Source organism: Eptesicus fuscus, chromosome 3, assembly GCF_027574615.1.
Source record: "Eptesicus fuscus isolate TK198812 chromosome 3, DD_ASM_mEF_20220401, whole genome shotgun sequence".
Lineage (NCBI taxonomy): Eukaryota > Metazoa > Chordata > Mammalia > Chiroptera > Vespertilionidae > Eptesicus > Eptesicus fuscus.
This window is the reverse complement of record NC_072475.1, coordinates 17,905,062-17,927,631: the sequence shown is the minus strand read 5'-3', so window position 1 is coordinate 17,927,631 and position 22,570 is coordinate 17,905,062. Positions and strand designations below refer to the sequence as shown.

Sequence of the window (22,570 nt, the reverse complement as noted above, 5' to 3'; positions counted from 1 at the left end):
TGTTTTCTTCCAGGATTTTTATGGTTTCATGACTTACATTTAAGTCTTTTTTCCATTCGAGTATATTCTTGTGTATGGTTAAAGTTGGTGGTCTATTTTTATTTATTTATTTTTTGATGTACCTGTCCAATTATCCCAACACCATTTATTAAAGAAACTGTCTTGACTCCATGGTATGCTCTTGCCTCTTTTGTCAAATATTAATTGAGCATAATGGCTTGGATTGATTTCTGAGTTCTCTATTCTGTTCCATTGATATACTGTATATGCCTGTTCTTGTGCCAGTACCAGTCTGTTCTGATTACAGTGGCTTTGAAGTACAGCTTAACCTCTGGTATTATGATCTCACCAACTTTATTATTTTTTCTCAGGATTGTTAGGTCTATTCGAGGTCTTTTTTGGTTGCATATAAATTTTTGGAGTATTTGTTCCAGAGCTGTAAAATATGTTGTTGATTTTGATATGGATTACATTGAATCTGTAGATGGCTTTTGATAGTATGGACATTTTAATGATATTAATTCTACCAATTCATAAACATGGTATATTCTTTCACTTGTTTATATCTTCCTCTATCTCTTTTATCAATGTCCCATAGTTTTCAGATTATAAGTCTTTTACCACCTTGGTTTAGTTTATTCCTATATATCTTAATTTTTTTTTTGTTATAATGGTAAATGGGATTGCTTTTATAGTTTCTCTTTCTGAGAGTTCTGGTGTATAAAAATGCCATTGATTTCTGGGTGTTAATGTTGTATCCTGCTATATTGCCAAATTCATTTGTTAAATCTAGTGTTTTTTGGTGGTGTCTTTAGGGTGTCCTATTGTATCATTTTAAAAAATAAAATATTATAAACAATATCATGTCAATAAATTTGAAATCTTGAAAAAAATGGATAAATCTCCTAAAAAAACAAAAAAGTCATCTAAGAATAAGTTTTAAACAAGCTGGATGTCAACATAACTATAAATGATATTTAATCGCAATTTTAATAACTTCTTACAATAAAATCCACAGGCAAGATGTGTTCACTGTTGAATTCTTCAAACCACTGAAAGAAGCAAGAATGCCAGTCTTATACACACTTTTCAAAGAAGGAAAAAAATATAGATGGAGTATTTTACAAATCATTTTATGTGACCATCAGACTTGAACCCCAAATTTTACAAGGCCAGTAAAAGAGAAGAAGGTAACATAAAAATCTCCCAGAAAAACAAATACTAATTCTAAGCACAATGTCAGCACATAGAACCCAACTATATTATATGTATCACTAATGGAATTAACATTAATTATGCATATTGTTTTAACATTTGACAAGTGTGTTAATGGAAGTTCTTGAATAATAAAAATATGATAAGCTTAAAAGATGCAGAGAAAGCATTTAAATGAATTCAACATTGAATAATCCTATATAATAAAAGCATAGTGTGCAAATTGTCCCCTCGACTGTGAGGTCATCCAGGAGTTTGACCAGGGGGTGGGGCCAGCTGGGGGAAGGGAGGGAGGCCCTGGCTGGCAGCCTGCAGCCACTAGGGACCCTACCAGTGCACTAATTTTGTGCATTGGGCCTCTAGTAATAATTATAAATCCCTTGCCAAACAAACAATATAAAATAATGCCTCTAACTTCTCAAAAATACTTATGAGAAAGTTAGATCTAATATCATATCACATTTAATATTAAAATATAAAATTATTTATTCCTAAAATCAAGAAAAAAAATAAGATCCCTCTCACCACCTTAGCTAAACATTGTCCTTGAGATCTTTACCAATGCAGTAAGACAAGACAAGGAAATCAAAGTCATACATATTGGGAAAAAAAAAAAGACAACTGCCTTTCTTGGAAGATGATATGATCATGTAAGAAGAAATTTCTATGGAATTTATAAGTCAGAGTTAATAAGTAAATTTAGCAGTCTTAATATATAAGGCCAATATTAAAATATAAAAATATATTTCTTTATACCATAAGAAATACATGACGATATAATTAAAACATTATGACCCATTCACAATAACAACCAAAAAATCAAGTTCTTATAATTAAATCTAGCAAAAGACTTGTAAAACCTTGATGTTGTAAACTACAAAACACTGCTGAGAGAAATTAGAAAAGAAATCAATTGAGATATACTCCATATACATGAATTGGAAAATGCATCATTTTTAACATAAACATTGTCCAAAATATAATCCATAAATGCAATGAAATCTGACTTAAAATCTCAGAAAAATATTTTGGGAAAACTGACAAGCAGATTCCAAAGGCTTTTGTTTGTTTGTTCTGTTTTTTTTTTTTTTTGAGGGGGAGCGGGGAGGGTGGCAGGGGTTGTTCTTTTACATTATTTTTTTCTGTGTGTGTGTTTTGTTGGTTTGTTTGTTTTGTTTTGTTTTTTGCAAAGAACATAGAATAACCAAGACAATTTTTAAGCAGAAGGAAGTTTAATATTTACTAAACCAGCTTTTGAACTTAGGACAAAGATCAGTGAATCTGAATAACAATAGAAAGTGTTCAAAATGAAGCATTCAGAGAGGAAAGAATAAAGAGAGTTTCAGTGACCCCTGGGAAAATATGAAGCAGTTTAATATATGTAACTGAAGTTCCAGAAAGTGGTAGCAGATATGTTATGGAAGTAGGGGAGACAGATAAATTATCTGAAGTTAGAAAGGGTCACAATTTTTCTAAATCTGAATAAAACTATAAACTGAACAATTCGGGAAACTCAATAAATCCCACCAAAATAATAAAAATATAAACCACAGCAAGATACCTCATAAACAAATTGCTGGGAAAAAAGTGGCAAAAAGCAAGTCTTCAAACCAACCAGAGAGAAAAAGGAACATTACTTACAGTAGGATCCTATCCTATCTAATAGAAGAGTAATATGCAAATTGACCATCACACCAAGACACAAGTTGGCTGCCCCCATGTGGTCAAAGATGGCTTCCCTCATGTGGAACAAGATGGCCGCCACAAGATGGCTGCCACAAGATGGCCTGCAGGGCATGGCAGTTGTGGGAAGTTATCAGTGACCAGGTCAGCAGAGAAGGGCAGTTGGGGGTGACCAGGCCTGCAGGGGAGGGCAGTTGTGGGGGACCAGGCCAGCAGGGGAGAGCCCTGGCAGGGGAACATGTCTGCAGGGAAGGACAGCTGGGGGGGTACCAGACCTGTAGGGGAGGGCAGTTGTGGGCGTTCAGGCAAGCAGGGAGGGCAGTTAGGGGGGTGACCAGGCCTGCAGCGGAGGGCATTTGGGAGGGGCAGGCATGCAGGGAAGAGCAGTTGGGGGGAATCAAGTCTGCAGGGGAGAACATTGAGTGGGACCCAGGCCTGCAGGGGAGGGCAATTGGGTGGGATCAGGCCTGCAGGTAAGGGTAGTTGGGAGCCAGCAGTCCTGGATTGTGAGAGGGATATCTGGCCACCCGTTCAGTGGGATTGGGCATAAACAGGCAGTCGGACATCCCTCAAGGGGTCCCAGATTGGAGAGGGTGCAGGCTGGGCTGAGGGACACCCCCCGCCCCCGTGCACGAATTTTGTGCACTGGGCCTCTAGTATAGTATAATCCTATATAATAAAAAGCCAGAGGCATCGTGACCGTAAAGACTAGAGACCAGACCCCACCACATCCCCTTGATGGCTGTCCCTACCCCCAAGCAAGTGGATAGGGGCAATCAAGCAGGAAGGGAGAGTGGTTAGGGGTGATCAGGTAGGTAGACCAGCGGTTACAGCCAATCAGGTAGGCAGACGGCCCCTCACAGGGCTGGTCCTGCCCCCCAGCGAAGAAAAAGAGAGGCTCAGGCCAGCCAAGCCATTGCACCCCAGCCTGTTGCCTGCAGATGGAGGGCACCGTTGGCAGGGGATGGTGGGCAGCACTGAACAGGTGGCAAGCAGTGGCAGCGGCTGAGTATGGACCCAGCTGCCTGCAGCTGGGGAAAGGAAAACCCCGATAGGCCTTGATCTCAGGCCAGGCCTAGGGACCCTCTTGTGTCGATTCAATATAATTAACACAAAAATTAAAGGAGTAATGACTAAATGGAAAACAGCTCTAAATTTATCAATAGCCATGACATGTTCTCCAATATTTCTTGTTCTTTTTGAAGCCAATTTATATAATTATTTCAATTGTATCTTAACACTTTCTGCATATTGATTACTGTTAGAAATGTGTACAAACCATTATCACTGATTCTGATAATAAAAAGTGTGTATTTCAATATAAAATTTGGCACCTGTCCAGCTAGGTCATATGTAAGCTCTTCTTTACTTGGAGCTTCAGAGTTAGCTTATTCATATGAGAAACAAGTCACACTGCCGTTTTTATACAACACAATTGTACATTTGGCAAACATCCCTTTTGTTTCAAGAAAACCTTGAAATGAAGAGTATAATAAATCTTTGTGAAACTCTGTAATGACTCAACAACAAGCATTTTTTAAAGACCACAAGAGGATTAAAATCATTATATTTTATTTATTTCAATAGATTCATAAATTGGCAATGATTCATAACATTTCCACATATATACTAAAAATTTAGAAAAGAGTATCCATGATACTTTTCAGAGTTATTTTCAGAAAGCAGAGCCAAACCCTTTCAGTCGAAACCACACAGGGGAGTGAAGCAGTAGAGAAACATGGTCTCTTGTTTTAAAATTCCATTAAGTCTTGAATCTTGCCTAACACACCTAGCTAAATCACTTTCTGTGATGAAACTTTTTTTCATGACTAGTTAAAATTATTTTTTGATGGATACAGAATATTTAAACATATCTATGTCATGAGTTGAGTATTTTTGGTCACAAGTAGACATATTTGTGTGTGTGTGTGTGTTTGTGTGTGTGTGTGTGTGTGTATGAATTTGGAGTATTTTGGAGAAAAAAAACACCCAAGAGTATTAATTGGGTAGTGTCTCATATCACACAACTTGTCTAAAACTAAAAGGGATTGTACTTTTACAAATTTTTAATTAACTGATCTTTGGTATTATTATAAATATTTTGCATCCTACATACAATTGTTTGGTGTCTTAATTTAAAATATTTCACTTTTCTGAACAATTATTTTAGCCTTTATATTGTAATTTTCTAACAAACACCATAATTATAATAATGTATATGCCATATGTAAAACTACATGTATATGCATATGTATATGTATATGTAGTTTTATCACTATCTATTACCACCTCTCCATCTAAAAATGACTTTCTTTTTTGTGTCAGAATCCAAACTATAATTGGCCAAAGTTATAAACTCAGATCACATTAAAAATAATTTACAAATTATGCATAAGCTACTATGTCTATTCATATTATCCACTTTATTATTTTCACAATTTGTTTTATACAACAGACAAGCAGCCTATTGTTTTTCTCTGCTGCAGAAAATCTCAGCTGCCACTTGCTATAAAGTTTTCAATACACTTTCTTCCAGTCTTGTCTTTTTGTAGCTATTTCAGGAACTGCACTAGCTTATGCATCTCTGCTTTACTGCATTAGTCTCATACATTCATGTTAGGCATTAAAATATGTCCAACTTATTTTTTCAAACTAGAAAAAGGACTGAATTGTAAATAAAACAAATAAATATTTCAACGTAATTTCCAATTAAGATTTACAAAAATATCACAAATCTGCTTTCTTCATGAAATATTCAAATACACACATTACAATGTTAAATCAGTGTTCAAGAAATCATTTGTACTGAGTCAGCCTGTTGACAGTGCCTAGATTGTGTTTTTTGTATAATACTGGAAATAGTCCACACAGCTGACGCTACAATACAATGATAGCTTATATGATGCAACAGTTCAAGTAAAATGTAGTCCTATCTAAAAAATAAAACTTATAGAAGTTTTAAATTTTATGTTTTTATATTTAGACAAATGAGTCATTTTGATTTATTTTTTTCTATAATGTGAAGTAAGTCCAGGTCAGGGTATTTTATATGAATATTCAAATGTTTAATCACTATTTAAAATACATATAATACTTTTGGAATGGAATTAGATTGGCAACCTTATCTCAACAATTGACTCTAAATATATGAATTGGTTTCTGGATTCTATTGTATTATCTATTTGCTTATCTGTATTGAAATGCCATACTATCTTGACTGGTAGCTTTCTATTGCTTTGCAATCTATAAATCCTCCAAATTTGTTTCCTCAAAACAAAATAATGTTTTTCATATCAATTTTATTTCCATACATATTTTGTAATAAACGTAGCATTTTCTTTAAAACAAACAGACATTACTCATTTTTTATGCTGTAATTTACAACCTTAGTTTTTTGATTGTCTAATAGTATTATTGTTGAGAAAAAAGATTTAAACAAACACATCTGGCTTATAAAATACCAGAGCTTCTACTGTAATGGATTTAGTGCCTTGAAACAACCTTGTTGGCACTAACTAATATGACTTCTGTTCCAACTGTTTTTCAAAGTATTTGCTTCAATATAATGCCATCTACTACTATAAAGTCCATTTCTTAATGTGACCAAGCCTATTTCTGCCCTAGGATACCAAAATTAATACCAGCCATCTCTTAGGCACTTTAGTAGCAAGAAAAAATATTTAAGGGTGTAGACATTTTCTAAAGTAACAGAAGTGAGTAAACAGCACTTAGAATAAGAAACAGAGTATCCACTAAGTAAAAAAGCAAACAAAAAACAAACAAAAAATCCTAAAACAACAACAGCAAAAATTCACAATGGTTCAGAGGACCTTATCGTCCCAATTTCTCCTTCAGGGACGTATGCACAGGTGACCAAGGGTACCTCAGCCAGTCTCTAAACAGACACTGACACATACGACCCAAGGTACTTACTTAATATTGACCAGAGCATAAATTACACAGGAGACAGACATGCAATGCACGAATCACACATGGCTTATTTACCAGAGTCCTGGTGGTTTTCAGACCTCGGCAGGCCACCCGGGGATCCGCGCAAACAGACACACACACACACTGGACGTTGGACGTTGCAGCTGTGGCTCAGTGTCTTGTTTGAGGCCCCGGTTTCATGGCTCATGGTTCGGACTCATGGTCCGCGGCAGAGTTTGGGAAGATGCAGGCTGGGGAGTAGAGAGCAACCCTCTGTGGAGGAGCAGAACAAGCCTCTCTGATCTTCCTCCAGAGCTTGTTCTTTTTATGTGCTCAGATGGGCGTCTTCAGTGTGTCTTACCAGTGGGTCACAGGAGCCTTGCTATCTGGTCTTACATATGGGGAACAGATCACTTTATCTATTTTCTACATACAAGCCACTCAAGGGTGCTTATCAATTTGGTTACATTCCATTCCATACTATCAGATTTCACAATTTAATATCACACTTTAATTGCACACTTTAATACTTATTCTATATTGTATTTTATCTTTATTACTATTACTATAACACTTAGAAAAGTCATGGGTGATAAAGAGAAATTTAAACATAACCTTTTGATTCTCACTAATGTTTTATATTTGAGGCTTACATATTTTTATAAACCACTGCTAAGATATTTACTATAGATTTTCACTTAGCCAACTCAGATACTGATTTTCTACTCTATGCCAAATTTTGAATTCAGGAAAGGAAATTATTCCATGGAATCCATCCTCAACGTGGTTATGGGTCACCCTCACTCCAGCATTCCGAAGTCGGGTGACATACATGATTCCCTCATCTCTTAAGACATCATATTGACAGGTGATTACATAGGTCAAGGGTAAGCTACGCAACTTGTTGTCATCAGCTAACAAGGGGGCTGCCCTCACATCTAGAAACCCTGAATACTTTCTAGCTAGCTCAGAAGGACCATGAGTTGGACTGCTATAAAAATGCCCTTTCTTAAACTTCTCTGGGAGCAAAGAACTCCAATTAACAAACCTGAAGAGGTAGCTTGATTCCACTGGTACATGTTGATTGATCAACATGGCTTTTTCAAGTGATCTGTCTGTGGTAAAGTATTCACTCCAAAACCTGACCAGGAGTGATTTGGGCAGAATTGGAAAATGTGAGTTTTCCCGTATAGATGGTAAATCCATATCCAGAGTCTGAAGGGCAGGATAAATTAAAGACTGGATCTTGAGTTTGATCTTGACATCTGGATCATCTATGAGCTGAAAATTATTTAAAGTAAGTTGTTGAAATAATAATTTTCATCAATATTATATGTATATTTTTATTTATGAAGCTATGATAAATTCAAAATTTCAAAAAGATAGTCAGAAATAATAAGAAATATATCTCAAAAAAATTTGCCAAATTTTAAATATTATACCTAAGATTCAGTATCTACACTTAAATACTATAAATATAAACAAAACAATTTGTACTACTCTCCTCATGGGTAGGGAAAAAGACTAATATGTGATTAATCGGTCATAAATATCATGTTTCTCTGAAAAAAACTGAAGAGTGTACATATTTTCCCCATTCTCGGGCATATTTTATGTTTATTTTGGATTTATTTCTTCTTAAGTGTTTGAAGCAAATTGCCAGTTAAGTTCCTTACTGGAACTATTTTTTTTATTATTTATGTAATTTATTTTGTGATTATAAAATGACAGGTTTTCATATCTTATTGTGACTGTTTTACATGATATATTTTTCTTATTTGTTAATTCAATTAAAATAATATTAGGTGTTTCAATTTTAAAGTTGTTCAAATATTGCTTTCCAGAATTGCAATGTGCATTCTTAACATCAAAAACTATTTCTTTTTTATGTCAAAGGGTCTGAAGAGTTGTCCCTTCCTCAATCCTGACATTTGTACCCAACTTTTGTTTTTCCTCATTTGTCTTTTCAGAGAATTAAAACTCTATTAGTCCTTTCAATGAATTAACTTTTTGCTTTTTGTTATATTTACTCTGAGCTTGTTTGAATATAATAATTTATTTTCTTGTCATTATCTTCATTTTATTGACTTTATTTCTTAAGTCAGATGCTTCTTTCAGCCTTCCTTATTTTCTAACATATGCTTTTGAGAAAGTACAATTTTCTATAAATATAGTTCTAAATGTAGAAAATATATTAAAAAGATGCGTTCTTTTAAATACTGACCCATAGGTTTTTAGTCTATTTTTTTAAATTTCCAAATTTCCATAGAAGCATATTTTATTTGTCTTTTTTTTTGTTGATTTTTCACATCATTTCATTGTAGTAAAAGTCCAAATGTTGCACAATTTAAATTTTGTGATTTTTTTTTAGACCGGTTTTTTTATAGCCCAGAACTTAGTTGATTTTTGAAAATGAACTTAGTTGATTTTTGAAAATGATCACATGTATTTGCTTATTTGCCTGTTCCCCTGAATTAAATATATTGATTATTATTATATTCCTCTATACACTTATTATTTTTGCCCATTGTTCTCTTCATTGCTAAAAGTAATATTATTAAACCTCTTGTTGTGGTCATAAACTTGTTTTTTCTCCTGCCATTCTTTTATGTATTTAATGCCATGTTATTAAAACCATGTAGATTTAGTTTTATTTCTTTGGCCATTGAAACCTTTTCTGTAATGATGTGATCTTATTTACCTAGCAATTCTTTTAAATATTATTGCAGTGTGTACATTTTCCATCCATTTGCTTTCAAATTTTCTGCTTACTTATTTTTTAATCTGATAATCTTAGTACTGCAGCAAGATCATTTAAAGCACAAATGGTTATAATTACTGAAATCATTAGTTATGACATACCAATCTTATTTTGTGCATCTTCTTTTTCTTTTTTCTCTATTTTTTGCATTCTTTCAGGTTGGTTGATCTCTCAATTATTCTATTTTTTTCCTGTAGCTGTTTATGTTATACCCTGTTTTTATTATTTAATTGATTACCCTAAACATTAAAATATGTATTCTTAACTTCTCAAAGACTAATGAGCATGTCAAAAGCTAATTCTAAGTCTTTATTTCTTCTTAGATGATAAAAATACCTTATAAGATTTAAAATCTATCCTCTTCTTAACTAATAGAATTTTGCCATTTTCTAATTCTATGTATCTTATTATTTACAATATTCAAGTTTATGAAGATTGACTCACATCTTACCACATTCTACCTCTTTGCTTCTTTCTGCATGTTAAAATTTCATCTGCATTTTCATTTCATCTGAAACACTTTACTTAAAGTAGTCTTAGAGTGTTCCATTAACAGCAAGTTCTCTTAGTTTTAGCTTATCTGCATGTTACTTTTTCTCCTTTGTTCTTTTTTTTATTTAAATCTTTATTGTTGAGAGTATTACAAATATTTTCCTTTGTTTTCCCCATTACCCCCATCCACCTGGTTCCTGCCCTGTCCCAGGCCTTGAACACTCTATTGTCTGTGTCCTTAGGAAATGCATATATGTATATGAATTTTTTGGTTAATCTCTTCCTGCCCTCCCTCCCCCAACCCCTTTCCCTCTGAGACACATTAGTCTGTTCCTTGTTTCCATGTCTCTAGTACTATTTTTTTTCATCAGTTTATTTTGTTCGTTAGATTCCTTGTTTATTTTGATTTTTAAATGCAATTGTTGATAAATATGTATTTTTCTTCTTCTTCTTCTCCTTCTTCTTCTCCTTCTTCTTCTTCTTCTTCTTCTTCTTCTTCTTCTTCTTCTTCTTCTTCTTCTTCTTCTTCTTCTTCTTCTTCTCCTCCTCCTCCTCCTCCTCCTCCTCCTCCTTCTTCTTTTTTTCTCCTTTTTGTTTCTTTTTCTTCTCCTTTTTTTCTTTAAGAAAACCATTCAACATTTTATTTTATGTAATACTTGTTTGGTGTTGATGAGCTCTTTATATTTCTTTATAACACATTTCAGTTATAATGTGTCTTGGTGTGGGCCTCTTTGGGTTCATCTTGTTTGGTCTTCCTGGACTTATAAGTATATTTCTTTCATCAGGTAGGGAAAGATTTCTGTCATTATTTCTTCAAATAGGTTTTCAATATCTTGCTCTCTCTCTCTTCTCCTTCTGGAACCCCCATAATGCAAATGTTGGAATGCTTGAAGTTGTCCCAGAGTCTCCTTACACTACCTTCATATTTTTGGATTCTTTTTACTCTTCTGCTAAGGTGTTTTTTGTTTCCTCATATTCCAAATCACTGATTTGATTCTTGGAATCCTCTACTACACTGCTGAATCCATGTAAATTATTCTTTAATTCAGTTACCGAATGCTTAATTTTTGACTGGTTCTTTTTCATGTCTTTGAAATTCTCACTAAGATCCTTGAAATCCCCACTAAGTCCCTTGAAGCTTTTATTAAGATCCTTGAGAATCCATATAACTATTGTTTCAAACTATCTTATATTTTGTTTGCTTCCATTTAATTTAGTTTTTTTTCTAGATATTTCTTCTGTTCTTTCATTTGTGATGTTTCTTTGTCTCCCCATTTTTGTTGCTTCCCTTTGTTTCTATGTATTAGGTAGAGCTGCTATGTCTCCTGGAATTGGTAGAGTGGACTTGTGTAGTAGATGTCCTGTAGGGCCCAGTGGCTCAGCCTCCAAAGTCATCTGAGCTGGGCACTCTAGGTGCACCCCTGTGTAGGCTGTGTGTACATAATTTTTGGTATCTTTTTTCTTGTTGAAGACAAGATGATTATCCTAAAACTACCAGTAGCTAAAATTTATGTATTTTAAAATGTGTATTAAAATAAACAATAAAAATAATAGCAAGGTTTGCTTTATAGCACAATAAATTTATGTGCAATATCTATGATTAGAATTAAATTGTAAACATTTATTTGAAAATACATTAGAGTTTATTTTCTCTACAGGAACATTGCGTCCAAGCCATCAGTGCCAAGTTAATTTCTTAGGTTAATTAAACCAGTATCCAAAGCAATTTTACTCATAATCTATTAGAATAATTATAATTAATTATTACCATATTAAATCGATAGTTAATAGGTGTCCGGTTTTAGCTAAATGTCATAGAAATAGTGTATTAATTGATATATGAAAAGTATAGTTCCTTCTGCAAATGAAGACTATTTATGAACCTATGAACTTTTTTGTCCATAGGCAACTTTATTATTCTGATAACAGTTTTCATGCATGTTTTAGCATACTCCACTAAAGAATACTGAAATAATATGATGCTCTGGTCATGGTGATTAGTATCATTGATTGATTTCACAAATACAATCCAGTAATAAAACAAACACAGTGGTACTTACCTGACAATACCAATTAGGATTAAATCAATGATCTAGAAACAGGATTTTATAATCTTATTTTTATAAATATAGCAGGAGGTAGAAATAGAGGCACTAGATATATTAATGTTCTCTGATATGATTTCTATGTATCTCTAATGTGTTAATATATTTGTATTAATATTTTAATATTTGAAATAAATAAATTTAAGTGTAATATATTTTTAAAAAGGAAACAAATCTAAGCAACATACCTGTTGAGTCACTGCTGCAGCTAAATTTCCTCCAGCACTATCTCCAGAAATACCAATTCTTTTGGGATCTACACCATAGCCTTTAAGAATATCTTGGCATAAGAACCACTTTAATGCATTATACACATCTTCAAATTGATTTGGAAAGTGGTATTTAGGTGCTAGTCTATAGCTGTGGATAGAAAAACAATGGCCTTTAAGTCAATATTTATAATAAAAATACATATGTGTGTATGTGTGTGTGTGTTTGTGTGTGAGTGCATACCCATTTCTGTGCATGCTATTGCCCCAAAATAAAAAGTAAAATTTTTCTTTAACAAATGTATTTTGAATTACAATGAATCCAAAACTAGATTTAATCCTAATGATAATGCTGGATATGAAAATTTTCACAAATGTCATTTTTGCATGAGTAAAGGCCTGAATGCAAAACTTGGATTGGGATTAAGAAAAAAAAAAAAAAATCCCAGATGATAACTACCTGAACTCCCGAATGTTATTTTCTTTGTAATCATTATACTTTATTACTAACCAATAGATATTAAACAAATCTTATAAATTATTTTATGTCAACTTAATCTCATGATCAATTTGCCATGCAGTCATTACTATATTTTTTCATTTCTATTATTGATCTAGAAGGCTTTTTAGAATAGTCTGTGCCTGTATGACCATGTTATTTAGTGACTACTTGCTTTTGATGAAGGATTATACCATAATATATACTATACTGGCCTAACAGGTTTGGCTCAGTGGATAGAGCGTCGGACTGCGGACTCAAGGGTCCCAGGTTCGATTCCGGTCAAGAGCATGTATCTTGGTTGCAAGCACATCCCCAGTAGAGGGTGTGCAGGAGGCAGCTGATCAATGTTTCTCTCTCATCGATGTTTCGAACTCTCCCTTCCTCTCTGTAAAAAATAAATAAATAAATAAATAAATAAATTATATATCTATCTATATATATATATATATATATGCATATATATATAATACTAATTGCTTTAAACATACTTTATTATTATGTGATTTTCAAAATAACTTTCTGACATAGGAAATATTATATGATTCCCAGTTTACATATGAGAAAATGGAGTTAAAATGAGATTTAACTGTCACAGTCACTCAGTAAATTCTAGAACCAAATTTTTGTATCTGATTCTCTGACTCTGAAGCCCTCCTTATTCACTCTGCTCACTAAGAGTAGGTGGGAAATCCAACAAAGTTCATTTGTAATAAAAAATTAATATTTTAATTTTATTCTTACAATTTCTTTTTTTTTAAATATATTTTATTGATTTTTTATAGGGAGGAGATAGAGAGTTAGAAACATTCATGAGAGAGAAACATTAACCAGCTGCCTTCTGCACACCTCCCACTGTGGATGTGCCCGCAATCAAGGTACATGCTCTTGACTGGAATCAAACCTGGGACCCTTGAGTCCGCAGACCAACGCTCTATCCCCTGAGCCAAACTGGTTAGGGCTCTAACGATTTCTTGATATCCTGTTTTTGATCCCCACTTGACCCAACTCTACAAATCTCTTCTCTCTGTCTCTTTTCTGGTCATGCCCAAGCTCACTTTCTCTATTCTCACCCTCTGATTTCCATTTGAAACACACCTAGCATAAGCATGGAATCATCAGAACACCTGAAAACATCTCACTAGATAAGGCACCTGGCCCAAACCCAAGCCAACCAACAGTGCTCTTACTTGGTTGAAATGACAACAGCATCAAGTCTATTAGCTGTTCGTCTTGACAGTATATCATAAGAATAATGAGCTGAAATAAAAGAAAAGAAAATCAGAGACTGACAAATAAATTGATGGACATTGTTTTCCCCAGCAAAAAGCCTACTATAACATCTCATTCTTCATGAAAATGTTTTGGAAAAATATTTCTAATATTTCATCACAGCTACAGAACATGAATTCTCTTGCCCAGTGATCCTGTTACATGCACATTGTCAGGTTTCTTGTTCTTCCCCACATTTTACACAATATTTTAAGAAATTTCCCTCTTTTCAAGATTAATCTGTGCTCTCTTCAATCATCAGGTGTTAGGTGTTGAAAGAATAAACATAAATATACCTCCCTGAATTTCAGGAGGTCACAGCCTACTGGAGACAGGAGCTGGGAAGGTCAAGCATATAAGCTAAAATCAATATACTAGTTGCTTTAATGGAGGGGTAGAGAGAGTGCTCTTTGGAATAGTATTAGATTTCATAAAAACTGCAAGAGCATGTTAAAGAAGAGGAAAAGGAATAGGGAGAGCTGAGACCTGTATTTGGCATTCATATTTCCTAGGAAGATGAGGAGACATATGTTTTCTGGGGTTATTTTGGCCATGTATATGGATCGCGTAGGGAGGAGTCACACATGTTTGCTATTATGCTTGGAAGAGTGCTTCCTTTGGCACATAAGAAACATTTAAGAAAATAAAATATGCCCTAACCAGTTTGGCTCAATGGATAGAGTGTTGGCTTTAAGACTGAAAGGTCCTAGGTTCGATTCTAGTCAAGGGCATGTACCTTGGTTGCGGGCACATCCCCAGTAGGAGTTGTGCAGGAGGCAGCTGATTGATGTTTCTCTCTCATCGATGTTTCTAACTCTCTATCCCTCTTCCTTCCTCTCTGTAAAAAAATCAATAAAATATATTTTAAAAAAGAAAAAGAAAAGAAAATAGGATTTGCCAGTAACAAGAGGAGGGAGAGATCATGAAGTACTGATGGGAAATATCAACATATAAAGTTGTCACAAAAGGTACATCCTGTGGACCATAAAAAGAGGAGTAGACATTCTCTTATGATGTTTTCAAAGTTGGGTGTTTAATATTCTTTTTTAAAAAATATATATTTTATTAATTTTTTACAGAGAGGAAGGGAGAGGGATAGAGTTAGAAACATCAATGAGAGAGGAACATTGATCAGCTGCCTCATGCACACCTCATACTGGGGATGTATCTGCAACCAAGGTACATGCCCTTGACCAGAACCGAACCTGGAACCTTTCAGCCTCCAGGCCGACGCTCTATCCACTGAGCCAAACCAGTCAGGGCAGATGCTGAATATTCTTAAAATGTAAAATACACACTAAATTTTGAACTTTTATTTAACATTTACTATACAAAGTCATGCTTGTATTTTGGATTAGTACACACATTTTTATAGCTTTCTTTAATATTGAAAGAGAAAGCATCAGGCAAATACTATTTTGCTTCAGAGCTTATTCTTATTTAGTTTTTTCCCTGGGTAAGCATGCTCTTACTCTTTTTTGTTGTTATTAATCCTCACTCAAGGATATTTTCCCATTGATTTTTAGGGAGAGTAGAAAAGAGGGGGAAAAACAGAAAGAAACATTGATGTGAGAGAACACAACAATTGGTTGCCTCCTGCATGCACCCCCACCAGGCCCCAGGCTGGGAAGAGCCTGTAACCAAGGTGTAGGCCCTTGACTGGAATCAAACCCGGGCTTCTTTGGTCCACAGGCCTATGCTCTATCCACTGAGCACAACCAGCTAGGGCAGCATGCTCCCAACTCTTTAGGGAAACACTGATGGAAAGATTTTTAAGGACTGCTTTCGGTAGCAGGAACTCATGGAAACTAACTGAAGCATGGCATAGTGGCAGAGTCAGTTTGTTTGTTTTTTCAAATTTAGTCTTAAAAACATCACTTTACTATTATTTGATTTTCAAAATAACTCTATGACATAGGAGATATTATATCATGACTTCACTGCCTCAATTTATACAAAATCTTAGCATCACACCCTTTACTGCTCCAATTTACATTTCCAATCTACATCAGTACTCATCAATACCTCTTTTTTTTTTCCCCCTGAAAACAGAGAGAGAAAACATAACAGAGAGAGTTATGTTCCTCCCCGTGTGTGATATCAATACTCCCCTTTGTAAGGAGTCCAGTTCCCTCCAACATCCTGTAGGTCAGGCAAACTTCATCTTGTCCTCCTGCGCCTCCTCCCACATTTCAACACACTTCTATTTACTGCTATCTTTCTCTTTACTTTTATGAAAATATATTTTTATTGATTTTTACATAGAGGAAGGGGGAGGAATAGAGTTAGAAACATTGAGATAGAAACACCGATCAGCTGCCTCCTGCCTGCCCCCTACTGGGGATCGAGCCTGTAACCAAAGTACATTCCCTTGACAAGAATCAAGCCAGGGACCCATCGGTCTAGGGCCCTTGCTCTGTCTACTGAGCCAAACCTGTTAGGGCTATTTATTGCTATCTTTACCTTTAGCTTATAAACATGTTCATAGACCTTCCATATATAAATATAATATGTATTTAAGCATAAATATATAAGACTAGAGGCCCAGTGCAAGAAATTCGTGCATGGGGCAGAGGTGTCCCTCAGCCTGGCCTGCACTCTCTCCAATCTGGGACCCCTTGAAGGGTGTCCTACTGCCAGTTTACAGGGATTGGGTCTAAACCGGCAGTCAGACATCCTTCTTGCAATCTGGGACTGCTGGCTCCTAACCCCTTACCTGCCTGCCTGATTGCCCCTAACCACTCTGCCTGCTGGCCTGCTCGCCCCCAACTGCCCCCTGCCACCGGTCTGCTTGCCCCAAATGCCCCCCTGCCAGCCGGATCACTCCCAACTGCCCCCCGTGCCAGTGTGCTCACCCCCAACTGCCTCCCCTGCTGCCCTGCTCACCCCCAACTGCACCCCTGCTGGCCTGCTCACTCCAAACTGCCCCCCCCCACTGTTCTCATCACCTCAAACTGACCCCCACTTACAGCGTGCTTGCCCCCAACTGGCCCTCCTGCTGGTCTGCTTACCCCCAAAGGCCCTGCCCTCCACCAGCCTGATCACTCACTACTGCCATCCCATCCTGGCCTGATCACCCACAACTGCCCTCCCCTTTTGGCCTCTAACCACCTCTACCATGGCCCTGCCACCATGGCTTTGTCCAGAAGAACATCCGGAAGGTCTCCTGGAAGGTCTCCCAGTCTAATTAGCATATTACCCTTTTATTAGTATAGATAGAGGCCTGGTACACCAGTGGGGGCTGGCTGGTTTGCCCTGAAGGCTGTCCCAGATCAGGGTGGGGGTTCCCTTGGGGCATGGGGCAGCTTAAGCGAGGGGCCTGTGGTGGTTTTCAGGCTGGTCACACCCCCTTCAGGGTTTGGTTACAAGCTGGGGTTGCCTGGCCAGGCTGGTTGAGGGGCTAATGGTGGTTTTCAAGCTGGCCAAGCCCACCAGTGGGGACCCTCACCCCATGGGGGTGTGGCCAGCCTAGGTGAGGGTCTGAGGGCCGTTTTCAGGATGGCCACAACCCCTTCAGGGTGGGGGTTCTCGCTGGGGTGCCTGGCCACCCTGGGTGAGGGGCTGAGAGCTGTTTTCAGGCTGCACATACCCCCTTCAGGGTGGGGGTCCTCATTGGGGTGCCTGGCCAGCTTAGGTGAGGGGCTGATGGCTGTTTGCAGGCTGGCCAAGCCCTCCAGCAGGGACTTTTACGCCATGGGAGTGTGGCCAGCCTGGAAGAGGCGCTGAGGGCTGTTTTCAGGCTGGCCTTGCCCCCCGGTGATCCAGGCTCCCAGTCTCTCCTTTTTTTGTTTTCTGATTTTTTTTTTCAGCACCTCCTTGAGCGGAGACCAGGGCTGGCTGGAAGCAGGTATCTGGGAGTTATCTTCTATAATTGAAACTTTGTAGCCTTGAGCAGAGGCCAGGGTTGTCCAGGTTGGGTGGGAAGCTTGGCTTCTCCATTGCTGGGGGCAACCCAAGCCTCCTGCTTGCTCCTGCTCCCTGGCCGCCGCCATCTTTTTTGGGCTAATTTGCATACTCGCTCCTGATTGGCTGGTAGGTGTAGCAGAGTGATGGTCAATTTGCATGTTTCTCTTTTATTAGTGTAGATATAACCTTTATATAAGATATAAAATTTATATTGCATTTAATAAAATGATATATTTTAGATATATTTGTAGAAATATAGGAAGTACATACAATAAATTAAAATGTGCATTTTAATTTTTGTTAAGCCTCACCCAAGCATATTTTTTTACTGATTTTAGAGATAGGGGAAGAGGAAGAAAGAGAGAGAAAGAGTGAGAGAGAAGGGAAGAGAGGGAGAAACATTAATGTATGAGAGAAACATTGATTCCTTGCCTTCCATATGGGTTCCTAGCAGGGGTCAAAGCCATAACCTGGGTATGAGCCCTGACAGGGAATTGAACAGGCAAACTTTCAGTGCACGAGAAGACCTTCCAAACAACTGAGCCACACTTGCCAGGGCTGTACATATATTTTACATAAAATAAAAATAAAGTACACTTACTCAACCCTGTGCTTCTTTTCTATCTGAGACCTCATCTTTCCCAAATTTATTAAAAGACTTCATCACCATCTTCATTTTCTCACTTCTCCTCCACTCTTCAACTCATTTAATTTTGGTCTTCATTACAACATTCCATCATATATGCATATAACAATCTTAATAATAAATTTCTACATTCATGAAGGTTTTTCTTCTTACCTGAGATTTGCTACAGCTTTGAATATTTATTTCCTTTGAGAAATAAATTCAAAATAATTTTTTAAACTAACATAATTCCAACTAAAGAAATTTCAGACAGCTGAGGTATTTTGTTATCTATGATAATGTTTACCAGATATGTCAGAGAAAACATATTAATAAAATATATGCGATACGATAAGAAAAATGTGCAACAAGGGGTACCTACCAGCACTTCCCAAACAACAACCACCACCATGAATGTAAAATAAGCCCCTTCTTAGCGCCTCTGACTTGCGCTTTGGTATATATACACGGACAGGAACATTGCTGAAAGTTGTGTCCATCACAGTGACAGTTTCATCAGATGTGGGTGGGACATCTTGAAGGCTCATGAGAAACATTAGAGTGTTCATGAAATGGTTTATTCCCAGGAGTTCAACAACCAGGGCCTAAAAGGAAAGAAAGAAAACAAATACCATCCCAGGTTACAAACAGCAAGTGTCAGTGTTGATTATGAACATAGAAATATGCACATATGCTCCCAGGAGCCCTGTGTCCTGTTACTAGATGAATCTGAATCACACAGAAATATTCGCAATTCAGAATCTTTACCATAATATTGCTTCAGATTAAAAAAAAAGATATTTAAAGAATTCTTGAGATATTACAACTTGGAAGGATCTAGGCTTCAGTTTATTATGAGCTTTGAAATAAATTTTAAAAATATATTTAATTTCAGAGAGGAAGGAAAAGGGAGAAAGAGATAGAAATATCAATGATGAGAGAGAGTCATTGATCGCCTGCCTCCTGCATGCCCCACAATGGCGATCAGGACGGTAACCTGGGCATGTCCTCTGACCAGGAATCGAACTGTGACCTCGTGGTTCATAGGTTGACACTCAACCACTGAGCCACACCAGCCAGGCTGAAATGACATCGATGCTTCTTACTTTGAGTACACAGATAAACAATGTACATTCTCTACTCTAAATAAGCTCAGAGTCAAGTGGGAGGAATGGATGCATAAGCAATTATGAAACAACATAGCTGCCCATCTGAGAAATGTACAAAGAACTTTGGCAAAAGTCACTAGAGAGGTAAACTACTTGCCTGGTCATGAGACCTGAGGGAGAAGGTTTAAAACAGTATGTGAACTCTGCTATGAGTACAGAGAGGGAAGTTCGGCTGAACAAAAGAGAAAATCTCTTTCGAGGCCAGAGGAACAGGGACACTCCTATTACAATTAGAGAAATTCGGGTAGTTTAGTAAAGCTACAAGGTCAGGTCCACACCAGGATGCATGAAATAAGCAGGGTCCCAAAGAGTGAGTGTGAGCCAATTATTAAAGACCTATCACGCCGGGATTCCAAATATCAAAAAGACGATGCTTTCACTCCTAATTTCGAAACATGCAGACTATGGCCAGGGTCAAGTGGAAGGGTATTGTTTCCCTAACCCAGCTGCATTTCCCAGCCCACTCATGCTCCACCCAAATTGATGTTCAAGTGCAAACAAATACATCTCCTTACTGTTGCCTGGCAGCTGTGTCAAAGGGACTGCAGAAGTTAGACTCACAGAAAAGCACACACCTTCAAGAAATGGCTGTCCTCATGCTGTAATTGCCACCAGAGGAGTAGAATTCTTGCAGAGGAGAGTGAAATGCAAATGCTTAGTCTGCCTGACAAGCCTTAGGAGACTGGCTACTCCACCTATAAGACTGTTCTAGGCCTTTTCCACATTGTGGGTACCTCCCCCCCCCCCCCCCACACACACACACAGACACACAGACAGCTCCACTTGCTGACCAGGCCCCAGCACGGGGGTATCTTCTACCTGCTCCTCTCTGCAGAGACAGAAGGGGTGGAGACTCCTACCCTTAGTGGACCATCATCTGTGCTCTTTATCTCTGCAGTGTTACATTATGTTTCCCCATGTTGCCCAGTGTGAGTTTTGTACAAGCACTCCAACCAATTAACAGTGAGATTTTGAAGAAATCACATAAATATTAGGCTGATTTTAATTGTTAACACAGAAAGTTGAGATACAGGTCATAGCAGTTACTTAATTTTAGGAAATAAATTTAAAATTTCTACAACCTATGATGTAGAGGAGGTATCAATAGGTATCCCACAAAAGTAGTTTATGCCAATTTAGTTGGCCTTCTGGCTTTAAACCAAAGTTAAGTACAGATAATTCAAGACCATCTTTCAAAACATTTATCACTGGACTGAAGTCATTTATCCTGAAAGAATAAGACTGTTTCAAATATTTTTTTAAATGACAGCGAATGGTACTAAGTTATGCAATTTAAGGACAGGCATTTAGTTATGAAAACAAATTGCAATGTTGTATAAGAAAGTACAAAGTATGAAATTTTTAATGTGACTTTATAATTGCACAAGTTTTTAGATTCTACTAAAAAGTATGATAAACATAAAACTGAAGACTAAAAAGCCACCAGTATGGGCTAAAACTATCGCCCAGTGTCTCTGCATTCTGAAATGAGCAATTAAGGTTATTAAAGTTTCTTTGACTCTTCCCTTTAGTGAAGTTTGCTGAATTAGAGCAGTAGATTAATATCTCAGACCAGCGTACTCTCTTTATACTGACTCTAAAACCCAAAAGCAATTGTTGACATAAATTTGCAATATCGAATGATAAAGAGTGAAAATTTTGAACAACTCTGGAATTTATATGCCTCAGTGTATGAACAAAATCATTTCTTATACCTTAGTCATACAAAGATCTATCAGCTAAGGAAATAAATAACAGTTGAATTTCTGATGATCAAAACTGAGAAATAGTGCCTATGTTATATATTGCACTGATTCAAAGCTACATTATATGCCAAAAGAGATTGTTAAAATACCTTAAAAAGGTGGGGGGGGGGTGGGCAAGGAAAGAGATAAAAAGCCAAGAGTTTTATTACTCATGCTAATTGTCCTTGAATTATCTTTTTTTTTTTTTCTTGTACAGGAAAATTGCTACAGAGATAATGAAAGAAGATAATGAATGGTTTCATTTCTAGGTAATTAGCTTCACTTAGAAAGAACCATAGGTCTTTGAGGACCAGCCATGGTGGGCAGTTAGCCTGCCAGTTGCCTGATCACCTCAGCAGCTACCATCTACTGGACATCACACATCTCCCTGGCCTTTACCAGTGACCTGTTTCCAAATATCTCAGTAAGAATTCATTTTCATGCCCGAATACTAGATCATTGCATATCATTCTGTAACTAACCAGAGTATTGCTCAGTCCTACCATTTCTGTATTTCATGCTTTAACATGCTTCCTTCTGGCTGTGTTCATGCCATGAAACTCACAAGAAGACTTTTTGTTTTTCTCAGCTGACACATTTTGTTCTTTAATATTTAAAATCTAAACTACTTGACCATTTCCTTCATTTTCATTCTGTTAGTGGTCAGCCTTAAGGAATAGTTAAAATATAAGAAATATTTTAAAATCAGCAAACTTAAAGAGCAAAACGTCCAAGACAGTAGAAGTTGTTAAAAGTAATACAACAGGTATTTTTTCCTGATTAAACTGTTAGATATTGAGTCAATAAAATTCTATACTTACCACATTTGATAAAGTTTTTAATATGAGGTTAAACCCAGTTAGTTTCCATGGCTCCTCAATGTTATCTGGGAGAGGTGTATAAACATAATATGCCATGAAAATGCCCACCAATAGGAGCAAAACAGTCTTTCTTCCCAT

At 36.7% G+C, this 22,570-nt stretch overlaps 1 protein-coding gene across 1 annotated transcript; it reads right to left on the bottom strand.

Annotated features, from left to right (window-relative positions):
• Positions 1-7,225: 7,225 nt before the first annotated feature.
• Positions 7,226-22,570, bottom strand: LOC129148550 (arylacetamide deacetylase-like). The gene is made up of 5 exons (XM_054713651.1): positions 22,433-22,570; positions 19,080-19,302; positions 14,085-14,154; positions 12,375-12,546; positions 7,226-8,109 (listed from the first exon to the last, which is right to left on the bottom strand). The coding sequence occupies exons 1-5, from the start codon at positions 22,568-22,570 to the stop codon at positions 7,513-7,515; spliced, it is 1,200 nt and encodes a 399-aa protein (XP_054569626.1). The 3' UTR covers positions 7,226-7,512.

Excerpts from the sequence above, each read along its gene's own strand:
- LOC129148550 (XM_054713651.1), bottom strand. The coding sequence starts at position 22,570 with ATGGGAAGAAAGACTGTTTTGCTCCTATTGGTGGGCATTTTCATGGCA. Across the intron at positions 19,303-22,432 it reads TAAAAACTTTATCAAATGTG|GCCCTGGTTGTTGAACTCCT; the intron begins GTAAGTATAGAA and ends CTTTCCTTTTAG. Across the intron at positions 8,110-12,374 it reads CTGCAGCAGTGACTCAACAG|CTCATAGATGATCCAGATGT; the intron begins GTATGTTGCTTA and ends AATAATTTTCAG.